This window comes from Leuresthes tenuis, unplaced genomic scaffold (assembly GCF_036924035.1).
Source record: "Leuresthes tenuis unplaced genomic scaffold, fLeuTen1.0.hap1 SCAF_21, whole genome shotgun sequence".
Classification (NCBI taxonomy): domain Eukaryota; kingdom Metazoa; phylum Chordata; class Actinopteri; order Atheriniformes; family Atherinopsidae; genus Leuresthes; species Leuresthes tenuis.
The window spans coordinates 940,031-962,708 of record NW_027325375.1 but is presented as its reverse complement, the minus strand read 5'-3'; the positions used below and the strand labels follow the sequence as shown (position 1 = coordinate 962,708).

General features: G+C 43.5%; 1 protein-coding gene across 1 annotated transcript in view; it reads right to left on the bottom strand.

The window, feature by feature from the left end:
• Window positions 1–22,412, bottom strand: part of aifm5 (apoptosis inducing factor mitochondria associated 5) — a 42,927-nt gene extending 20,515 nt beyond the window's left edge. The window contains exons 1-17 of the mRNA XM_072374846.1: window positions 22,339–22,412; window positions 22,120–22,229; window positions 21,858–21,967; window positions 21,737–21,781; window positions 21,059–21,140; window positions 20,512–20,624; window positions 20,357–20,443; window positions 20,189–20,280; window positions 17,055–17,185; window positions 16,126–16,241; window positions 15,986–16,057; window positions 15,844–15,907; window positions 6,053–6,129; window positions 5,790–5,907; window positions 4,937–5,035; window positions 4,697–4,772; window positions 4,506–4,610 (exon numbers count right to left, since the gene is read on the bottom strand). Of these exons, the coding sequence (XP_072230947.1) occupies window positions 4,506–4,610; window positions 4,697–4,772; window positions 4,937–5,035; window positions 5,790–5,907; window positions 6,053–6,129; window positions 15,844–15,907; window positions 15,986–16,057; window positions 16,126–16,241; window positions 17,055–17,185; window positions 20,189–20,280; window positions 20,357–20,443; window positions 20,512–20,624; window positions 21,059–21,140; window positions 21,737–21,781; window positions 21,858–21,967; window positions 22,120–22,229; window positions 22,339–22,373 (1,532 nt within the window). The 5' untranslated portion in view covers window positions 22,374–22,412. The remainder of the gene's footprint in view (window positions 1–4,505; window positions 4,611–4,696; window positions 4,773–4,936; window positions 5,036–5,789; window positions 5,908–6,052; window positions 6,130–15,843; window positions 15,908–15,985; window positions 16,058–16,125; window positions 16,242–17,054; window positions 17,186–20,188; window positions 20,281–20,356; window positions 20,444–20,511; window positions 20,625–21,058; window positions 21,141–21,736; window positions 21,782–21,857; window positions 21,968–22,119; window positions 22,230–22,338) is intronic.
• Between the last annotated feature and the right edge of the window lie 266 nt (window positions 22,413–22,678).

Below are 22,678 nucleotides of genomic sequence, written 5' to 3'. Positions count from 1 at the left end.
AGAACCTGTGATCGGACTGCAGGGGGAACGAACAAACGATTAGGAGGACCACCGCCAGGATCCGGAACGTTCCCCTGAGCTCCCTTCACCACCGACTCAATCTCCCAAGATGCCGCCCCACCACACAGGTGGAGGGAACAATAGGATCCAAATCCTGGGGACTTGAGTGATAAGACAGCGTATAATTGAACCTGCTGAGGAACAGCGACCAGCGGGCTTGACGTGGATTGAGCCGGCGAGCAGAACGGAGGTAAGAGAGGTTCTTGTGGTCGGTCCATATGAGAAATGCTTGCTTGCAGCCCTCGAGCCAGTGCCTCTACTCCTGAAGAGCCAGAACCACTGCCAGCAACTCATGGTTTCCCACGTCGTAGTTACTCTCGGCAGGGCTGAATCGACGGGAGAAGAAAGCACAATGATGCAGTTTCTGAGTGGAGGGATCTCTTTGTGACAGAACGGCTCCCACTCCTGCATCAGAGGCGTCAACCTCCACCACAAACTGGAGGGAAGGGTCTGGATGCTTAGGGATGGGGGCACTCGTGAACAGAGACTTAAGCTTGGAGAAAGCGCTGTCGGACTCAGGGGTCCACTGGAAGGTGATCTTGGTGGAGGTCAGACGGGTGAGTGGGGCGGCTACTTTACTGTAATCCCTTATGAAGCGGCGGTAGAAGTTGGCGAAACCCAGGAAGCGTTGTAGCTCCTTGCGGTTCTCGGGAGGAGGCCAGTCGGCGACGGCTCTTATTTTGACAGGGTCAGGCTCCAGCTGGCCTTGAGCGATGATGTAACCAAGGAAGCTGACGGAGGGGGCGTGGAACTCGCATTTCTCTGGTTTGACATACAGTTTATTTTGTAGCAGACGCTGGAGAACTAACCTCACATGCTGACGGTGTTCCTTGAGAGACCGAGAGAAGATGAGGATGTCATCCAAGTAGATAAAAACGAAATGGTTCAGCATATCCCGGAAGAGGTCGTTCATGAGGGTCTGGAAAACGGCGGGGGTATTAGTGAGTCCAAAGGGCATGACCAGGTATTCAAACTGTCCCAGGGGCGTGTTGAACGCGGTCTTCCACTCATCTCCTTCTCGGATCCTGATGAGGTGATAGGCGTTCCGGAGGTCCAGCTTGGAAAAGACTTGGGCGTGGCACAACGGCTCGAATGAGGGATCGATGAGTGGCAAAGGAGTCTTATTCTTAACGGTAATCTGATTGAGACCCCGGTAATCAATGCAGGGGCGTAAAGATGCATCCTTTTTCTCGATAAAAAAGAAGCCCGCTCCCAGAGGGGATGAGGAGGGTCGAATCAGACCAGAAGCCAGACACTCGTTGATATATGGCTGCTCTCTCCGGGCGAGACACATTGAACAGCCTACTAGTGGGGAGAGGGGCTCCAGGGAGCAGGTCGATGGCGCAGTCATAAGGGCGGTGGGGGGGTAGAGTGCGTGCTAAATCCTTATCGAAGACCATGGCGAGATCCTGGTACTCAGAAGGTGACTGAGGAAACGCAGACTGACGGGGCTCCGGACTGGCAGACTTGAGACAGAGAGCATGGCAGGAGACACTCCAGCTAGAAATGGAAGGGGATTATGCTGTTTTAGCCAGGGTAGACCAAGGACTGCTGGCGACAGAAGGGAAGGTATCACATACAGCTGGATAATCTCACTGTGGTTGCCTGAAATAGTGAGTGTGAGGGGGACAGTGCGATGGGTAACCTTGGCAATGAGCCAACCGTCCAGGGCGTTGACAGACTTGGGGGTTTCTAAGAGCTCGAGAGGGATGTTGGTTTGTGGGACAAAGTTCTCATCAATGAAGTTGTCGTCTGACCCAGAGTCTATGAATACATGTAGGGGGTAGGACTGGAGGTCGCGTCTCAGCGTAGCAGGAGGAGGTGTTGCTCACCAGAGTGCTCTCTGTCACTGGTGAGCTGGATCTTTTGGCGAGGCCAAAGGCTTTTTAATGGCCCGCGAGTCCACAGTAAAGGCAGAGTCGAAGTTGCATCCGTCGCTGGTGTTCTGAGGGAGATAGGCGTCTCGGCCCAGCTGCATAGGTTCTTCAGAGGAAGGAGGGGGAGCGGAAGGCCTGGCGGGACTCCAAGATGGGGAACCAGGGGCGTGAGAACCGGGACCCGCTGATGGGGCTGGGCTACGGGTCCGATTGGCCCGTTCCCAGAGACGATTGTCTAGCCCAGGGGTCGGGAACCTTTTTGACTAAGAGAGCCATGAAAGCAAAAAATTTGGAAAATTATTTCAATGAGAGCCATATAATATATTATATTCTTTCTGCTGTCTCCTGCCGGGTATTTTGATGCAAAGGTAGCATGGCGCGTGTTTTTCGACCGTTTCATCATGTAATTTTGTCTTTGCAAATTAGACACACCGCAGAATTTGCTCTCTCCACAAAGGCGAATTCTTCAGTCCATTCAGCCTGAAATGTACGATACTCGTCATCTTTTTTTCTTTTCGCCATCTTCTTCGTCGAAGGGTTAGCTTTGAGCTAATGACCGAGCAGACTGATTCAAAAGGGGCCGTTTACCTGTTTTACAACGGCCAACGTAGTCCAGTATCATCCAATTAAAATAATGGACAATTGCTCCTGCAGCCCTGAACAGGACATGAAAAATCGATGGATGGATTAAAACAAGTGAGAATATTTTGTTTTATCTGCGAGCCAGATGCAGTCATCAAAAGAGCCATAGGTTCCCGACCCCTGGTCTAGCCTAATGGCTAAAGCAATCAATTGCTCGAGAGAGAGAGGTCGAGTCATCTCGAGAGGCCAGTTCATCCTTTAATTCTTCGGACAAATTCCTGGCAAACAAGGTTCATCCCATCCACACTCTGCGGCCAAAATACGAAACTCAACGGAAAAGCTGGCCACTGATCCAGACCCTTGTCTTAACGAAAATAGCCGGTTCATGGCCTCTTGCCCCTTAACGGGATGATCAAAAGCTTTACGAAGCTCAGTCGAAAACATTGAGAAAGAACTCAAACCTGCCGAGTGGCTATTCCACAACGCAGTGGCCCACTGGGCCGCTTTACCTCTTAATAGATTAACACAAAACGCTACCTTAGCTTTGTCAGGGGAGTAACTAGAGGGCTGAAGGTCAAAGACTAAGGTGCAATTTAACAAAAATCTACTGCATGAACCTGGTTCACCAGCGTAGGGTTCTGGGGTGGGAACCATGGGTTCCTTTCCAGGAGCCGAGGGTAAAGTGACAGGTGGGTTGTTTACTGGTGGAGGCGGAGCTGGCCGCTCAAGCTGAGAGACTTGAGCGGCTAACAGCTGATCATGTTTACCGATCAAAATGCCTTGTGTGCTGAGGGCTTCCTGGAGGGCGTCTGGGTTCGCTGGAGCCATATTTCTTGGTCGGATTATTCTGTTAGGTTCTGGAGAGGACTGGACCCAAAAGCGAACAGCAGACAGAAGGTGAAGATCAAAAGGGATTCATTAAGGGAGGGGGGTAAGGGAGATGAGGATCTCAGGAGGCGAGGAGAATGAACCAGGGTCCGGGTGAGGTGGAAGGAGGTCTTGCGTCCGGGTGAAACCGTGTAAGGCTCGGGAAGACAGGCTCGGTTATGGGCTGCGGGCTGAATCAGTGGCAGGCTGGGCTGGGTAGAGATCTCTGGCTTGACATCCAACTGGCCGCAGTGAGACAATATTCTGACACCGCAGGCCAGGAGGGAGCAGGCTTTAACAGGTGCCTGATTGGTAATGGGGCATAGGTGGGAATGGCTCCTCCCAGCCGTCCAGCCCAGCCTGAAAAAACAGCAGGAGACAACCAGCCGGCACCCAGGTACAAATGTAACTAAATGGCAACAAAAGGTCATAATCACCACATATGGATCATATTAAACCGCAGGTATGGATCACATTAAACGGCAGGTATGGATCACATTAAACCGCAGGTATGGACCATATTAAACGGCAGGTATGGACCATATTAAACCACAGGTATGGATCATATTCACCTTAACCGCAGGTATGGATCACATTAAACGGCAGGTATGGATCTACATGTATCTGTTTTATATATCAGCACCTATCTTGATAACTTATTGATTATCGGTTACACCAACAAACACAAAAACACACAAAGTGACTCTTAGAGTTTAAAGATGTTTCCCATCATCAGCCAACGTGTGTTTTCGAATCTTTCTTGCACAAGTTACCTGTTTGCATTAATAACCAGTCAATAATCAATATAAGGCACGATTGATGGCAGCCACATGCACGTATTAAACAGACTTCTGAGGCTCGGGGGCTCTGCTTTGCATCAGGAGCTCCACTGAAGCGACTCATGCATGAGCTGCCTGCAGTCCTTGTACTTCTTTAATGAAGCCGATTCATTCTAATTCTAAATTAAGTCTTAATTTGCTCACGTCTAAGTGGCTGCATGCATTTTCTCTGCTTGGTAACCAGCAGGCTGGTGCAGAACATGAACGTCTCGCTCGCAAACTTCGGTTTTGGTCAGACTGAATCAAAGAAAACAAGGAAAACTGGAATCATTTTACATACTGAGCCTCTTTCTTTGAGATAACTTTTCCTGAAAAGAGCCTCTCAGCCACTGCAGACACAGCTGGATCGAAATCGAGGCCCACTGCTGCTATGACCTCCTCATTCCTACAAGATAACAGACAGAACATGGGAATTTAGACATTGTTTTAAGAGGACACAGCAGCAGGATTTGTTGTCATTTTTCATCTTACTTGATGTACAAAGCCAGGAACTTGTAGTCTTGCACATTTCCTTTCATTACTATCTCAGTGTATCCCTCCCCATAACCTGTCAGAGTGAAGGAATAATGAAGGAAAAACATTATTTTATTCAGAGTTATTCAGCAACAAGTTTCGGTAACTTCACATTGTACTGATAGAACATAAAAAGGGTTGCTGGGTCAACCTAAATCATGTGTCTGAGCTCTCAGGTGCACCTGTTTGAGTGCTTACCTGCATATCTGATGGTTTTACCCAATAGGACGGTCCAGTAGAAAGGAACTGCTCTGAGTTCAGCTGGCTTGCCCAGCATGTTTAGAGCTGCTATCCTCCCTGGAACAGAAGCACAGCAGGGTTTAACATGCTAATAACACAGATTTGCTGTAATCTAAGACTTCATAGGAGCAAGAAACTGCTTCAAGCTGCTTCAAGGTGGCGGAGGATCCAGAGAGGAGAGGTTTTAACTCTTCATCCACAGGTGACAAGACACATTTCAACCATTTTGGATTCATAAGGAAATGTTTTTTCCCCCCAAAGCATTTTCAGCAGAAGACTGAATAAGTATAAAGGACACGTTTCCATGGTAACGTACAGTGATTGATTGGTGGCCATCAACAGTAACTTTTCTGCAAACACACAACAATGAGAATTTCATCGGTTTAAATCCATGCTGAGCCCCGACTGAGGAGGAAACAGTCCAGCTCTGCTAATATTTTAGCCCAGAGAGCGTTCTTTTTGCATGCTTTATGTTATGTTTATGCATTTTAGACGCTTTTATCCAAAGCGACTTACAGACAGGGTAAAGGGGTCTTGCCTAAGGACCCCTACTGGAGGGAATACCTTTCATGCAGGGGATTTGAAGCCAGGTCTGAGCCTGGAGCCTGAAGGTGGCCATCATACCACCACACTATCCAGCTTTACCCATCACCTACTTCCCTGGAAAATCCCATTTAACCTTAAACTGGACAGAAGCGGTTTCATTAGGGTGAAAAATTAGAGCTAATTAATTAGCATCTGATCATTTAACATGTCTACCTGAGGGGAAACGCCATCTTTGTGAAAATTGAGACATTTTCTTCACCATTACCTTGCGCTTGTGCCATCTGCCAGTGTCCGATGCTGACCGGACGGTTTTTGGCTATCGCCAGAGGGAAGGAGGTCAGGTCACCCGCACAAAACACATCTGGGACGTTGGTGCGCATGTTCTGCAGGAAAATCCAGGCAGAGCCACGTTAAAAGAGGAGGATGCACTGGTTTTAAATGTATGTTTATCAAGCCTGAGGGAGTAGCAGGTGGTCTCAGAGCGCTGAGATACACAATCAGGCGAGCAACAGCAGACGAAAGGCTGACCTTGTCAACTGTTACAAAGTTTTTTGCGGTCATCTGTATTTTTGAGCCTTTCAGGAACTCTGAGTTGGGGATGCTGCCTGGTGGAGGAAAGAAAAGGAGGGTAAAAGAAGGTTTTCTCACACATATTTTGCTGCAAAACATGAAAAAATAACCATTGTGCACATAGAAAGCGATGAGAACACAAGAGAAGCAAAGAGGCAAAAGAGCTTTTAGTATTATCCCCAAAAAAATGAGCCAAACAACCCTTTAATGCTTCATCTTCACCAGTTTTCATTTACAGGCCCCTTTTCAACCCCCAGCTCCACTCATCCATCAGTGATGTCATCACCACGCTTAAGTCAAAGAAGCTGCTTTCAGGCTTTCTGCTAAACGTCATTCAGTCTGGAAGAAAGGCGAAAGAGACTCATTCTTTCAGTCCCATCTCTAAGCTGCCGTGGCAACAGCAACAAATAGATCTCCTGATTAGGGCTGGTTTGGTTTGTCCAATCAGCAGCTTCTCCAATCAATGTTACGGATTCAAAGAACCTCAAGTATCTCAGTGGCAGCCATGATAAGAGTTGTTTGAATCCTCCAGATGCTCCAATGCTTCTTCTAGCATCTCATTTTGCATTGGGCTACACTGGACCATCCTTTATGAAAGAAGAGATAAAAATGTCCCACAATTCCTTGCACCTGGACAGCAAAGCTGGATTGCATCACAGCCTGTGACAACACTTTTAATCACAAACGTTGACACTTCTATATATATATCTGTTTAAAAACCGGACCTTTCAGTTAGATTTAAAGCAACAGATGCTGAAACAGTCTAAAACAGGACCAAAGTCAGGGTTAATGTGGAAAGGGAAGTTACACCACGTGTTTGTCAGGTTTACCAGAGGGACTCAGGACTCAGATGCAGGGTCGTGTGGGTTCAATGGGTTTTTATTATAAACACAAAACCACGGCACTGCAGGGCGATCTCCCGGCAGCGCAAAAGAAGAGGTTATAAACGCCTAAGCGCGCTCCCGGCAGCGCAAAAGAAGAGGTTATAAACGCCTAAGCGCGCTCCCGGCAGCGCAAAAGAAGAGGTTATAAACGCCTAAGCGCGCTCCCGGCAGCGCAAAAGAAGAGGTTATAAACGCCTAAGCGCGCTCCCGGCAGCGCAAAAGAAGAGGTTATAAACGCCTAAGCGCGCTCCTCCGTACCTGTGGTGGAGGAGGAGCGCAGCTAAGAAAACTAACAAAGAAACTCTCTCCAAACTGGGAGATAAACAGAAAAGCTATGAACACTTAAAGCAAAGTCACGCTCTCAAAATGAGGCGGAATAAAACAAAAGGCGCACTCTTTCAAAACAGAGGCTCTATCAAACTTTAACTTTAAACTCCCCTTTAACGGAGGAGACTATGACAGGTAACAACGAAAAATCACTCCGTGAAAACGGAAAAACAAAGCTATGAAACTTACCGTTATAATAACTAAACTAAGGCTGTGGACGTAGAATAAATGACCAAATAAGATGCACTGCAGGAGAGTCGCTCACTGCAGGCTCGAGGGATCAAGACAAGGAGAGAGGCTGGTAATGAAGCTCAAAAGGAGACAACAAACTGGCACAAGACAAGGGAAACAGACTATTTGAGCACGTGAGGGACCAAAGGGAACAGGTGGAAACACTTTGGGAATCAGGGAAGACAATCAGACACACGGGAGGAAGGGCAAGGTACCGGAAACCAGAGGAGAAGGTCACTGGTTTTTCAAAATAAAACAGGAAATGACGAGGCATGGAACAGAAAATAAACCGTGACAGTGTTGGGATGAGAACGCCATCTTTTCAGGTCACCTGTACCTGCTTTGTTTGGCCAAAGCGTGGCTCAAAAGGCTCAAGTCTGACAGAGAAGTAAAGAGTTGAAGGAAGGTAAGGAGACAGAAAAGTGAGAGAAATCAAACGATATTAATGACCTGATCTCCTCTGCAAAATCTGAACAACATTTCTAAACTTTTTCCTTTGGAAGAGGTTAAAAGGTTCACAGATTACAGGAATGAATGATGTCATCTCTGAGTAAATGTGTATTATTCACCATGTTAACCTTAAAAAAGTTAGTTTTTTTATGATAAATGTTGGCTGTTTACACAGGCCTCAGGCTTCTGGCACCGAATCTGACCATTTTCACTAGTTTAACTAGTTAACAGCTGCTGAAAGAACAGAGATAATCTGTGAAAGTTAGTTTTTTTTATGATAAATGTTGGCTGTTTACACAGGCCTGAGGTTTCTGTTGCTTTGAGGAAAACTGGCACCGAATCTGATCATTTTCACTAGTTTAACTAGTTAACAGCTGCTGAAAGAACAGAGATAATCTGTGAAAGTTAGTTTTTTTGATGATAAATGTTGGCTGTTTACACAGGCCTGAGGTTTCTGTTGCTTTGAGGAAAACTGGCACCGAATCTGACCATTTTCACTAGTTTAACTAGTTAATAGCTGCTGAAAGAACAGAGATAATCTGTGAAAGTTAGTTTTTTTTATGATAAATGTTGGCTGTTTACACAGGCCTGAGGTTTCTGTTGCTTTGAGGAAAACTGGCTCCGAATCTGACCATTTTCACTAGTTTAACTAGTTAACAGCTGCTGAAAGAACAGAGATAATCTGTGAAAGTTAGTTTTTTTTATGATAAATGTTGGCTGTTTACACAGGCCTGAGGTTTCTGTTGCTTTGAGGAAAACTGGCTCCGAATCTGACCATTTTCACTAGTTTAACTAGTTAACAGCTGCTGAAAGAACAGAGATAATCTGTGAAAGTTAGTTTTTTTATGATAAATGTTGGCTGTTTACACAGGCCTGAGGTTTCTGTTGCTTTGAGGAAAACTGGCACCGAATCTGACCATTTTCACTAGTTTAACTAGTTAACAGCTGCTGAAAGAACAGAGATAATCTGTGAAAGTTAGTTTTTTTATGATAAATGTTGGCTGTTTACACAGGCCTGAGGTTTCTGTTGCTTTGAGGAAAACTGGCTCCGAATCTGACCATTTTCACTAGTTTAACTAGTTAACAGCTGCTGAAAGAACAGAGATAATCTGTGAAAGTTAGTTTTTTTATGATAAATGTTGGCTGTTTACACAGGCCTGAGGTTTCTGTTGCTTTGAGGAAAACTGGCACCGAATCTGACCATTTTCACTAGTTTAACTAGTTAACAGCTGCTGAAAGAACAGAGATAATCTGTGAAAGTTAGTTTTTTTATGATAAATGTTGGCTGTTTACACAGGCCTGAGGCTTCTGTTGCTTTGAGGAAAACTGGCACCGAATCTGACCATTTTCACTAGTTTAACTAGTTAACAGCTGCTGAAAGAACAGAGATAATCTGTGAAAGTTAGTTTTTTTATGATAAATGTTGGCTGTTTACACAGGCCTGAGGTTTCTGTTGCTTTGAGGAAAACTGGCACCGAATCTGACCATTTTCACTAGTTTAACTAGTTAACAGCTGCTGAAAGAACAGAGATAATCTGTGAAAGTTAGTTTTTTTATGATAAATGTTGGCTGTTTACACAGGCCTGAGGTTTCTGTTGCTTTGAGGAAAACTGGCACCGAATCTGACCATTTTCACTAGTTTAACTAGTTAACAGCTGCTGAAAGAACAGAGATAATCTGTGAAAGTTAGTTTTTTTTATGATAAATGTTGGCTGTTTACACAGGCCTGAGGTTTCTGTTGCTTTGAGGAAAACTGGCACCGAATCTGACCATTTTCACTAGTTTAACTAGTTAACAGCTGCTGAAAGAACAGAGATAATCTGTGAAAGTTAGTTTTTTTTTATGATAAATGTTGGCTGTTTACACAGGCCTGAGGTTTCTGTTGCTTTGAGGAAAACTGGCACCGAATCTGACCATTTTCACTAGTTTAACTAGTTAACAGCTACTGAAAGAACAGAGATAATCTGTGAAAGTTAGTTTTTTGATGATAAATGTTGGCTGTTTACACAGGCCTGAGGTTTCTGTTGCTTTGAGGAAAACTGGCACCGAATCTGACCATTTTCACTAGTTTAACTAGTTAACAGCTGCTGAAAGAACAGAGATAATCTGTGAAAGTTAGGTTTTTTTATGATAAATGTTGGCTGTTTACACAGGCCTGAGGTTTCTGTTGCTTTGAGGAAAACTGGCACCGAATCTGACCATTTTCACTAGTTTAACTAGTTAACAGCTGCTGAAAGAACAGAGATAATCTGTGAAAGTTAGTTTTTTTATGATAAATGTTGGCTGTTTACACAGGCCTGAGGTTTCTGTTGCTTTGAGGAAAACTGGCACCGAATCTGACCATTTTCACTAGTTTAACTAGTTAACAGCTGCTGAAAGAACAGAGATAATCTGTGAAAGTTAGTTTTTTTATGATAAATGTTGGCTGTTTACACAGGCCTGAGGTTTCTGTTGCTTTGAGGAAAACTGGCTCCGAATCTGACCATTTTCACTAGTTTAACTAGTTAACAGCTGCTGAAAGAACAGAGATAATCTGTGAAAGTTAGTTTTTTTGATGATAAATGTTGGCTGTTTACACAGGCCTGAGGTTTCTGTTGCTTTGAGGAAAACTGGCACCGAATCTGACCATTTTCACTAGTTTAACTAGTTAACAGCTGCTGATAGAACAGAGATAATCTGTGAAAGTTAGTTTTTTATGATAAATGTTGGCTGTTTACACAGGCCTGAGGTTTCTGTTGCTTTGAGGAAAACTGGCACCGAATCTGACCATTTTCACTAGTTTAACTAGTTAACAGCTGCTGAAAGAACAGAGATAATCTGTGAAAGTTAGTTTTTTGATGATAAATGTTGGCTGTTTACACAGGCCTGAGGTTTCTGTTGCTTTGAGGAAAACTGGCACCGAATCTGACCATTTTCACTAGTTTAACTAGTTAACAGCTGCTGAAAGAACAGAGATAATCTGTGAAAGTTAGTTTTTTGATGATAAATGTTGGCTGTTTACACAGGCCTGAGGTTTCTGTTGCTTTGAGGAAAACTGGCACCGAATCTGACCATTTTCACTAGTTTAACTAGTTAACAGCTGCTGAAAGAACAGAGATAATCTGTGAAAGTTAGTTTTTTTTATGATAAATGTTGGCTGTTTACACAGGCCTGAGGTTTCTGTTGCTTTGAGGAAAACTGGCACCGAATCTGACCATTTTCACTAGTTTAACTAGTTAACAGCTGCTGAAAGAACAGAGATAATCTGTGAAAGTTAGTTTTTTTTATGATAAATGTTGGCTGTTTACACAGGCCTGAGGCTTCTGTTGCTTTGAGGAAAACTGGCACCGAATCTGACCATTTTCACTAGTTTAACTAGTTAACAGCTGCTGAAAGAACAGAGATAATCTGTGAAAGTTAGTTTTTTTGATGATAAATGTTGGCTGTTTACACAGGCCTGAGGTTTCTGTTGCTTTGAGGAAAACTGGCACCGAATCTGACCATTTTCACTAGTTTAACTAGTTAACAGCTGCTGATAGAACAGAGATAATCTGTGAAAGTTAGTTTTTTATGATAAATGTTGGCTGTTTACACAGGCCTGAGGTTTCTGTTGCTTTGAGGAAAACTGGCACCGAATCTGACCATTTTCACTAGTTTAACTAGTTAACAGCTGCTGAAAGAACAGAGATAATCTGTGAAAGTTAGTTTTTTGATGATAAATGTTGGCTGTTTACACAGGCCTGAGGTTTCTGTTGCTTTGAGGAAAACTGGCACCGAATCTGACCATTTTCACTAGTTTAACTAGTTAACAGCTGCTGAAAGAACAGAGATAATCTGTGAAAGTTAGTTTTTTGATGATAAATGTTGGCTGTTTACACAGGCCTGAGGTTTCTGTTGCTTTGAGGAAAACTGGCACCGAATCTGACCATTTTCACTAGTTTAACTAGTTAACAGCTGCTGAAAGAACAGAGATAATCTGTGAAAGTTAGTTTTTTTTATGATAAATGTTGGCTGTTTACACAGGCCTGAGGTTTCTGTTGCTTTGAGGAAAACTGGCACCGAATCTGACCATTTTCACTAGTTTAACTAGTTAACAGCTGCTGAAAGAACAGAGATAATCTGTGAAAGTTAGTTTTTTTTATGATAAATGTTGGCTGTTTACACAGGCCTGAGGTTTCTGTTGCTTTGAGGAAAACTGGCACCGAATCTGACCATTTTCACTAGTTTAACTAGTTAACAGCTGCTGAAAGAACAGAGATAATCTGTGAAAGTTAGTTTTTTTTATGATAAATGTTGGCTGTTTACACAGGCCTGAGGTTTCTGTTGCTTTGAGGAAAACTGGCACCGAATCTGACCATTTTCACTAGTTTAACTAGTTAACAGCTGCTGAAAGAACAGAGATAATCTGTGAAAGTTAGTTTTTTTTATGATAAATGTTGGCTGTTTACACAGGCCTGAGGTTTCTGTTGCTTTGAGGAAAACTGGCACCGAATCTGACCATTTTCACTAGTTTAACTAGTTAACAGCTGCTGAAAGAACAGAGATAATCTGTGAAAGTTAGTTTTTTTTATGATAAATGTTGGCTGTTTACACAGGCCTGAGGTTTCTGTTGCTTTGAGGAAAACTGGCTCCGAATCTGACCATTTTCACTAGTTTAACTAGTTAACAGCTGCTGAAAGAACAGAGATAATCTGTGAAAGTTAGTTTTTTTTATGATAAATGTTGGCTGTTTACACAGGCCTGAGGCTTCTGTTGCTTTGAGGAAAACTGGCACCGAATCTGACCATTTTCACTAGTTTAACTAGTTAACAGCTGCTGAAAGAACAGAGATAATCTGTGAAAGGTAGTTTTTTTTATGATAAATGTTGGCTGTTTACACAGGCCTGAGGTTTCTGTTGCTTTGAGGAAAACTGGCTCCGAATCTGACCATTTTCACTAGTTTAACTAGTTAACAGCTGCTGAAAGAACAGAGATAATCTGTGAAAGTTAGTTTTTTTTATGATAAATGTTGGCTGTTTACACAGGCCTGAGGTTTCTGTTGCTTTGAGGAAAACTGGCACCGAATCTGACCATTTTCACTAGTTTAACTAGTTAACAGCTGCTGAAAGAACAGAGATAATCTGTGAAAGTTAGTTTTTTTATGATAAATGTTGGCTGTTTACACAGGCCTGAGGTTTCTGTTGCTTTGAGGAAAACTGCCACCGAATCTGACCATTTTCACTAGTTTAACTAGTTAACAGCTGCTGAAAGAACAGAGATAATCTGTGAAAGTTAGTTTTTTTTAATGATAAATGTTGGCTGTTTACACAGGCCTGAGGCTTCTGTTGCTTTGAGGAAAACTGGCACCGAATCTGACCATTTTCACTAGTTTAACTAGTTAACAGCTGCTGAAAGAACAGAGATAATCTGTGAAAGTTAGTTTTTTTTATGATAAATGTTGGCTGTTTACACAGGCCTGAGGTTTCTGTTGCTTTGAGGAAAACTGGCACCGAATCTGACCATTTTCACTAGTTTAACTAGTTAAAGCTGCTGAAAGAACAGAGATAATCTGTGAAAGTTAGTTTTTTTTATGATAAATGTTGGCTGTTTACACAGGCCTGAGGTTTCTGTTGCTTTGAGGAAAACTGGCACAGAATCTGACCATTTTCACTAGTTTAACTAGTTAACAGCTGCTGAAAGAACAGAGATAATCTGTGAAAGTTAGTTTTTTTGATGATAAATGTTGGCTGTTTACACAGGCCTGAGGTTTCTGTTGCTTTGAGGAAAACTGGCACCGAATCTGACCATTTTCACTAGTTTAACTAGTTAACAGCTGCTGAAAGAACAGAGATAATCTGTGAAAGTTAGTTTTTTTTATGATAAATGTTGGCTGTTTACACAGGCCTGAGGCTTCTGTTGCTTTGAGGAAAACTGGCACCGAATCTGACCATTTTCACTAGTTTAACTAGTTAACAGCTGCTGAAAGAACAGAGATAATCTGTGAAAGTTAGTTTTTTTTATGATAAATGTTGGCTGTTTACACAGGCCTGAGGCTTCTGTTGCTTTGAGGAAAACTGGCACCGAATCTGACCATTTTCACTAGTTTAACTAGTTAACAGCTGCTGAAAGAACAGAGATAATCTGTGAAAGTTAGTTTTTTTTATGATAAATGTTGGCTGTTTACACAGGCCTGAGGTTTCTGTTGCTTTGAGGAAAACTGGCACCGAATCTGACCATTTTCACTAGTTTAACTAGTTAACAGCTGCTGAAAGAACAGAGATAATCTGTGAAAGTTAGTTTTTTTATGATAAATGTTGGCTGTTTACACAGGCCTGAGGTTTCTGTTGCTTTGAGGAAAACTGGCACCGAATCTGACCATTTTCACTAGTTTAACTAGTTAACAGCTGCTGAAAGAACAGAGATAATCTGTGAAAGTTAGTTTTTTTTATGATAAATGTTGGCTGTTTACACAGGCCTGAGGTTTCTGTTGCTTTGAGGAAAACTGGCACCGAATCTGACCATTTTCACTAGTTTAACTAGTTAACAGCTGCTGAAAGAACAGAGATAATCTGTGAAAGTTAGTTTTTTTTATGATAAATGTTGGCTGTTTACACAGGCCTGAGGTTTCTGTTGCTTTGAGGAAAACTGGCACCGAATCTGACCATTTTCACTAGTTTAACTAGTTAACAGCTGCTGAAAGAACAGAGATAATCTGTGAAAGTTAGTTTTTTTTATGATAAATGTTGGCTGTTTACACAGGCCTGAGGTTTCTGTTGCTTTGAGGAAAACTGGCACCGAATCTGACCATTTTCACTAGTTTAACTAGTTAACAGCTGCTGAAAGAACAGAGATAATCTGTGAAAGTTAGTTTTTTTTATGATAAATGTTGGCTGTTTACACAGGCCTGAGGTTTCTGTTGCTTTGAGGAAAACTGGCACCGAATCTGACCATTTTCACTAGTTTAACTAGTTAACAGCTGCTGAAAGAACAGAGATAATCTGTGAAAGTTAGTTTTTTTATGATAAATGTTGGCTGTTTACACAGGCCTGAGGTTTCTGTTGCTTTGAGGAAAACTGGCACCGAATCTGACCATTTTCACTAGTTTAACTAGTTAACAGCTGCTGAAAGAACAGAGATAATCTGTGAAAGTTAGTTTTTTTTATGATAAATGTTGGCTGTTTACACAGGCCTGAGGTTTCTGTTGCTTTGAGGAAAACTGGCACCGAATCTGACCATTTTCACTAGTTTAACTAGTTAACAGCTGCTGAAAGAACAGAGATAATCTGTGAAAGTTAGTTTTTTGATGATAAATGTTGGCTGTTTACACAGGCCTGAGGTTTCTGTTGCTTTGAGGAAAACTGGCTCCGAATCTGACCATTTTCACTAGTTTAACTAGTTAACAGCTGCTGAAAGAACAGAGATAATCTGTGAAAGTTAGTTTTTTGATGATAAATGTTGGCTGTTTACACAGGCCTGAGGTTTCTGTTGCTTTGAGGAAAACTGGCACCGAATCTGACCATTTTCACTAGTTTAACTAGTTAACAGCTGCTGAAAGAACAGAGATAATCTGTGAAAGTTAGTTTTTTTTATGATAAATGTTGGCTGTTTACACAGGCCTGAGGCTTCTGTTGCTTTGAGGAAAACTGGCACCGAATCTGACCATTTTCACTAGTTTAACTAGTTAACAGCTGCTGAAAGAACAGAGATAATCTGTGAAAGTTAGTTTTTTTTTATGATAAATGTTGGCTGTTTACACAGGCCTGAGGTTTCTGTTGCTTTGAGGAAAACTGGCACCGAATCTGACCATTTTCACTAGTTTAACTAGTTAACAGCTGCTGATAGAACAGAGATAATCTGTGAAAGTTAGAAACAAACTCCAGTAAAATGGATTCCACTTACCGATACCCACAATCAGCACATCACAGGGGATGACTTTTCCACTTTTAAGCACAACCTCCTGGACCTGGATGAAAAGAGGAGCTCTTTAACATCCTCCTGCAAACACAGCCTCCCTCACTCTGCCTGCTGGGTCTGATCTCACCTTGCCCTCCGAGCCTTTGGCCTCTACCACGCTGTCATTCATGAAGAATCTCACGTTTTTCTCTGACAGCATCTGCAGAAACAGAAGGGTTCAAACACGAGAGACTGAGCAGAGAAGACAGGATGGATACTCTCTCTTACCGACAGGGTGATCTTTCCCACCTCCCGACCCAGAGTGTTTTGGTACGGCAGCTCGCTGCTCCCGATCACCGTGATGCTCGAGGCTTTGTCTATCAAATAAGATGCAACTTCCATCCCTGAAAAGAAGCGAATGCATCAGGGTTGGTGCTGTGAATAACTGAGGAGGCAGACAATGGAAAGAATGGGAAACGATTCTGAATCGGACTGAAATGAGACCAGAAAAGCAAAGAGTTTAAGATATTAAAAGGAACCTTACAAACCTGTCCTTTAGGAGAAGAAGGTTTTAATTACTGCAGCCTTATATAGGCGTTTATAACCAAAATATCCACGATTAGAGAAATAAAACAAAGAAAATGAGCTTTTTATTTCCTAAAACTCTCATCTTCAGTCCTCAGATAACAGTAAAATCTATTTTGGGCTCCTTTTACTCTCTTTTTAAAGCCCTGGAGGTGCTTTAGCAACCTTTAGATGTCCTCTGACCCCTAAAGAAAGGAAAGTCACACCCAAGCTCAGCTCTATGCTGCTACACTTCGACAGCTGGTTCAGGAGCTCCCACACTGACCTCTGCACAACCTGCTCTGGGCTGCAGTGGCAGTGCAGGGAAGCTACTGCATTCCTGAACTCAAGTGGTGTGTTGGTAATACTTCTGTTATTGAAGCCCTGCACATAGCAACAGCGCCACACGGCCATAGCAACCGCAGCATTGGCTGAAGTCCAGCGGCTGGAGAAGGTTGGGCCTCCAAAGTGAGAACCAACCTGAAGCCAGAGCTGTTCTTGTGGGTCACCAGAACCACTGCAAAGGTTACTGCAAGGTAGCACAGCAGTGAGCCGCTCTAAAATCAGTGAAACCTAAGTGTTTCTCCACGTTGAAAGGAAAAAACAACACAAAGCAACTCCATCTCAAACACATATGGAAGCAGCCACAGTACCAACAAAAGAGGTTCCCACGAGGACCACGTTGCGGCCCAGACTGGCGGCGTGGATCTTCCTGGCGTCCTCTGGCGTCTCCAACATCTTGATGTTCTCCAGCTTGATGCCGGGCACATCCAAGCCCTTCGCTCTGCAGGACAGACCACATCTCAGTTAGCATCTTTACGGGTCTGCCTAAAAGGTCAGTCAGACACCTGCAGCTCCTCCAGAACTCAGCTGCTGGAGTCCTACTGAGACCAAAGAAGTGGAGCAGCTCAGTCCAGCTGTGAGGTCTTTCCACCGGCTGCCGGTCCATCAGAGGATAGACTTTAAAGTTCTGCTGCCGGTCCATCAGAGGATAGACTTTAAGGTTCTGATGCTGGTCCATCAGAGGATAGACTTTAAAGTTCTGATGCTGCTCCATCAGAGGATAGACTTTAAGGTTCTGATGCTGGTCCATCAGAGGATAGACTTTAAAGTTCTGATGCTGGTCCATCAGAGGATAGACTTTAAGGTTCTGATGCCGGTCCATCAGAGGATAGACTTTAAGGTTCTGATGCCGGTCCATCAGAGGATAGACTTTAAAGTTCTGATGCTGGTCCATCAGAGGATAGACTTTAAGGTTCTGATGCTGCTCCATCAGAGGATAGACTTTAAAGTTCTGATGCCGGTCCATCAGAGGATAGACTTTAAAGTTCTGATGCTGGTCCATCAGAGGATAGACTTTAAGGTTCTGATGCCGGTCCATCAGAGGATAGACTTTAAGGTTCTGATGCCGGTCCATCAGAGGATAGACTTTAAGGTTCTGCTGCTGGTCCATCAGAGGATAGACTTTAAAGTTCTGATGCCGGTCCATCAGAGGATAGACTTTAAAGTTCTGATGCCGGTCCATCAGAGGATAGACTTTAAGGTTCTGATTCCGGTCCATCAGAGGATAGACTTTAAGGTTCTGATTCCGGTCCATCAGAGGATAGACTTTAAAGTTCTGATGCTGGTCCATCAGAGGATAGACTTTAAGGTTCTGATGCCGGTCCATCAGTGGATAGACTTTAAAGTTCTGATGCCGGTCCATCAGAGGATAGACTTTAAAGTTCTGATGCCGGTCCATCAGAGGATAGACTTTAAAGTTCTGATGCTGCTCCATCAGAGGATAGACTTTAAAGTTCTGCTGCCGGTCCATCAGAGGATAGACTTTAAAGTTCTGATGCCGGTCCATCAGAGGATAGACTTTAAAGTTCTGATGCTGCTCCATCAGAGGATAGACTTTAAAGTTCTGATGCCGGTCCATCAGAGGATAGACTTTAAGGTTCTGATGCTGGTCCATCAGAGGATAGACTTTAAAGTTCTGATGCTGCTCCATCAGAGGATAGACTTTAAAGTTCTGATGCCGGTCCATCAGAGGATAGACTTTAAGGTTCTGATGCCGGTCCATCAGAGGATAGACTTTAAGGTTCTGCTGCCGGTCCATCAAAGGATAGACCTTAAAGTTCTGATGCTGGTCCATCAGAGGATAGACTTTAAAGTTCTGATGCCGGTCCATCAGAGGATAGACTTTAAGGTTCTGATGCCGGTCCATCAGAGGATAGACTTTAAGGTTCTGATGCCGGTCCATCAGAGGATAGACTTTAAGGTTCTGATGCCGGTCCATCAGAGGATAGACTTTAAGGTTCTGATGCCGGTCCATCAGAGGATAGACTTTAAAGTTCTGCTGCTGCTCCATCAGAGGATGGACTTTAAAGTTCTGATGCCGGTCCATCAGAGGATAGACTTTAAGGTTCTGATGCCGGTCCATCAGAGGATAGACTTTAAGGTTCTGATGCCGGTCCATCAGAGGATAGACTTTAAAGTTCTGCTGCTGCTCCATCAGAGGATAGACTTTAAAGTTCTGCTGCTGCTCCATCAGAGGATAGACTTTAAGGTTCTGATGCCGGTCCATCAGAGGATAGACTTTAAAGTTCTGATGCCGGTCCATCAGAGGATAGACTTTAAAGCTCTGATGCTGGTCCATAAAGCTCTGACCTCTGACCTCCTGACCCACTATGAACCTCCCAGACCCCTCAGGTCATCTGGATCCGGTTCTTTATCAGTTCCCAGAGTCAGAACCAGACCTGGAGAAGCTGCATTCAGCTTCTATGCTCCACATGTCTGGAACAAACTCCCAGAAAGCCTCAGATCAGCTGAAACTCTCAGGATTTAAGTCCAGGCTGAAGAAACATTTGAATAAGCTTGAGTTTCAAAACGGAATCATATTTTAACTGATCTTATCTTTCATTTATATAATTTTTTCTGATTTTATCTATTGTTCTTATTTCTTTCTTTTATTTAAATTTTAAATCCTGCTTTTTATTTCTTCTGTTTTAATGTCTCTGTAAAGCACCTTTTCCTTGAATTGTGCTATAAAATAAACTCGTTCATAAGCCTCGCTGTGCAGCGACCACTTTCCTCACCAAAGGCCACAGCCTGCTCTTTCACAGTCTATGTTTTATCGGTCACAGTTTGTTTAATCATGGTTTCACTTGTGTTCTAGTCCTATTTTTCCCACCTCGGTTCACTCAGGTCACCTGGTTAATTGTTCACAGCTGCTCCTCCTTCACTGATCCCTCCCTCCTCAGTATTTAGCTTCCTGGTTTCCTTTCAGTCACTGCAGAATCCTCACTATCCCTCCATGCTTCCATGGAAAAAGATACGTTTGATTGCCTCATAGCCTGTTTAATATAGCCATAGTGGTTTGTTTAGTGTCTTCCTTTCATGTTGGGTATTTTTGGATATTTTTGCCTTTTGTTCCTGCTCCCCGTTTAGTAAATAAACCTTTTTGATTTTGGAAAAAAACTGCATCTGGGTCCTATCTCTCTGAACCGTGACACCAAAGGCCACAGCTTCCTGCTGTTCAAGTATGGCAGAAAAACTGTTAAATCCAAACTGTTGGGATGGAAAAGAAGGTAAAGTGCAACAAACTCCTCAAAGCTTTCAGCCTGATGCATGCTTACAGAGCATATCTGCACAAATCCTTCCTGGAAGCTTACCCAGATGCTGGTATTTCTGAGTGGAGACGCATTTTTACTGAGATTAAATCAAAAGTCGGCAAAGAAACGGCTCAGTTTTACCTCCATCTGCACACGCTGAAGAGCAGCTTTTGCCCTAAATGTTTGTGTACCTGCAGCCTGTGGAGATGAGCATCTGATCATAACTCTGGACTGAGCCGTCGTCAAATGTGAGCGTCTTCTTGTCTGTGTCCAAGGACAACGCCTGAAAACACAGCAGCTGGTTTGTGACCTTTCCAGCTGAATATTTCCTTCTTATAGTCACAGCAGGTAACACTCACTTCTTTCTGGAGCCACACCTCGATGTTATACTGATGGAAGAAGTCCTTACTCCTCAGCAGGATGGTGTTACTCTCCACGTTCATCACCTGCAAACAGCACCCAGCCTTTAAATACAGCCGGTAAATCTGAGCAGAAACTGGTCTAAAAGCTGCACCTTGCTCAGTCGGGTTTTGTCATAAGGGAAAAGCTCTTCTCTGGAGACCATGATGATTCTCCCGCCAAAGTTTTGCTGCCGCAGCGTCTCGGCACAGATCAGGGATGCAGCTCCTGGGAGTTAAAGCACGGTTTCACTGACCGATGGAGCATATCAGGACCATCACACCTCATGTTATCCGCACAGTAAAGGAGAATAAATCACATAAACTGGAACATTTATAAATAATCAGGAGTGTTATCCTTCCAGTCTGATTCAATTTGTTCCTCCAAAAGCAAAAAAAACTCAAAAAAACATTAATTTTTAACTGCAGTGATGTCAGATGTGATAAAAAATCACAAATCTTAACATATGGGTCGTTAGATCTCAAGATTATTGGGTACTTTGGCTTAGAATGAGGTTTAAAGGGTTACTATGAATGTATAGATTGAAAGTTGGTGCCAGATTTATGAAGAAACTCTGATTTGATCTGATCTGCACAGCATTGATTGACAGTTTGGCTTTAAATGCCGACACCACACAGGTTATAAAGACGGTCCGTCCTCACCTCCTCCCAGGAGCAGAACCGTGTGACTGACTCCTGGCACCGCAGCTCCCATACTCCGTATCCGTTTTTGCTGCCAGATGTTCTGAATCATGCAGAAACACAACTCCTTAAAAACTCACGAGAAGAGGAGGATGAGTGGTGTGAAAAAGGCTCGCCTGAATGGTTCAGACAGCATCCTAATGTTAATCTTAATGTTCTGTATTAATGATTTTAACCCTCTGAGGTCTATGATCATTGCGGTGTCATAGAAAACAAACTAGGTCACCTGGAGCGCTGTCGTCAACTTTATTCAAAAGTGCAGATGTGAAACTATCTCCTGGTTTTTATTTGACTTTGATTCACCACGTAAAACCGGAGATATGATCGTTTCAATTTGGTGGTAAAAGAATATTTATCCGATCGTTAAAAAAGGGGCAGGAGTTGCATTTCTATCCATATCTTCGTGATTTTTTGTGAGGATGAGAGGTGTGAAAAAGGGTGTCTTTGCTCGCCTGAATGGTTCAGCCGGCATCCTAATGTGTGTTCTGTATTAATGATTTTATCCAGCTGTATTCCAGCTGTGTCCTGGTTTCAGCAAAAGAAAATTCAGCTGATTCAACAACTGTTTTCTGTTCCAGAGTCACTTTATTCCTGCTGAAAATACTGCACAGAGCCTTATTCTAGTAACTGAGTACTTACCTTTCTGTTCACAGACACGTACACTTTGCTGTTCTGAACTTTGACCTGTGAAAAAGGAAAAGGATAAATCAGAATGACCACAGATGTCCTGAGGAGCAGCAGAGGCTGCGTGGGTTTCTACCTTGTGGCAGGGTAGGCAGTCCATGCCGGGGAACTCCTCCAGGTCTCCGGTGTGGGCGTTGAAACAGGAGCCGTGCCACGGGCAGCGCACTTTGTTCCCTGTCAAAACGCCTGCGCACGTGCACGTGCACGGTGTTTACGCATAAAGAGGGAGAATGAACAGATTAACCTGGGACAATAATGACCCCGATGCGTGGCGCTGCTGCACCAAAGCTGCGGCTCAGGAAGGTGAGACCCACAGATGTGCGTAAAACGCTTCTTACCTTGGCTGAGTGGCGCGCCGTAGTGCGTGCACTGGTTGGCAAGGGCACTGAATTTCCCTTCACAGCGTGTTAACAGCACGGCATGGTGTCCCACTTCAACCTCCATCATCCTTACAGACACACATTCATGCTGTCAACGCGGCTTTCAGCTGAGGCTCAGATAGATGTGGATCGTTATAAAAGAACAAGAGAATGGGTCACAGTGAGTAAATGTCTTACTGTCCGTCCTTCAGGTCTGACTCCAGACACACCATCTGAGTTAGCTCCTCCGAATCCTCAGGATCTGAGTCTGTGAGGTCGCCGCGCACTGAACAAACCATTTCCACAGCATTTAAGTCTCCAGCACAAGCTCATTCTCCCACTTTTGAGCTGTCAAACTGCTCTGTTAACCGTAGAAACAACCAAAACTTACGTGGTCCAGTCCCAGACATGTCGTCTCTCACTCAACTGTGACACTACAGAGATACTCAGACCCGCTCCAAAAACATTCAACGCCGGTCAGATGGAGGCAGTTAAAGCTGCGGCCGGAGGTCACTTGGATTTCCTCTGACAGCAGACC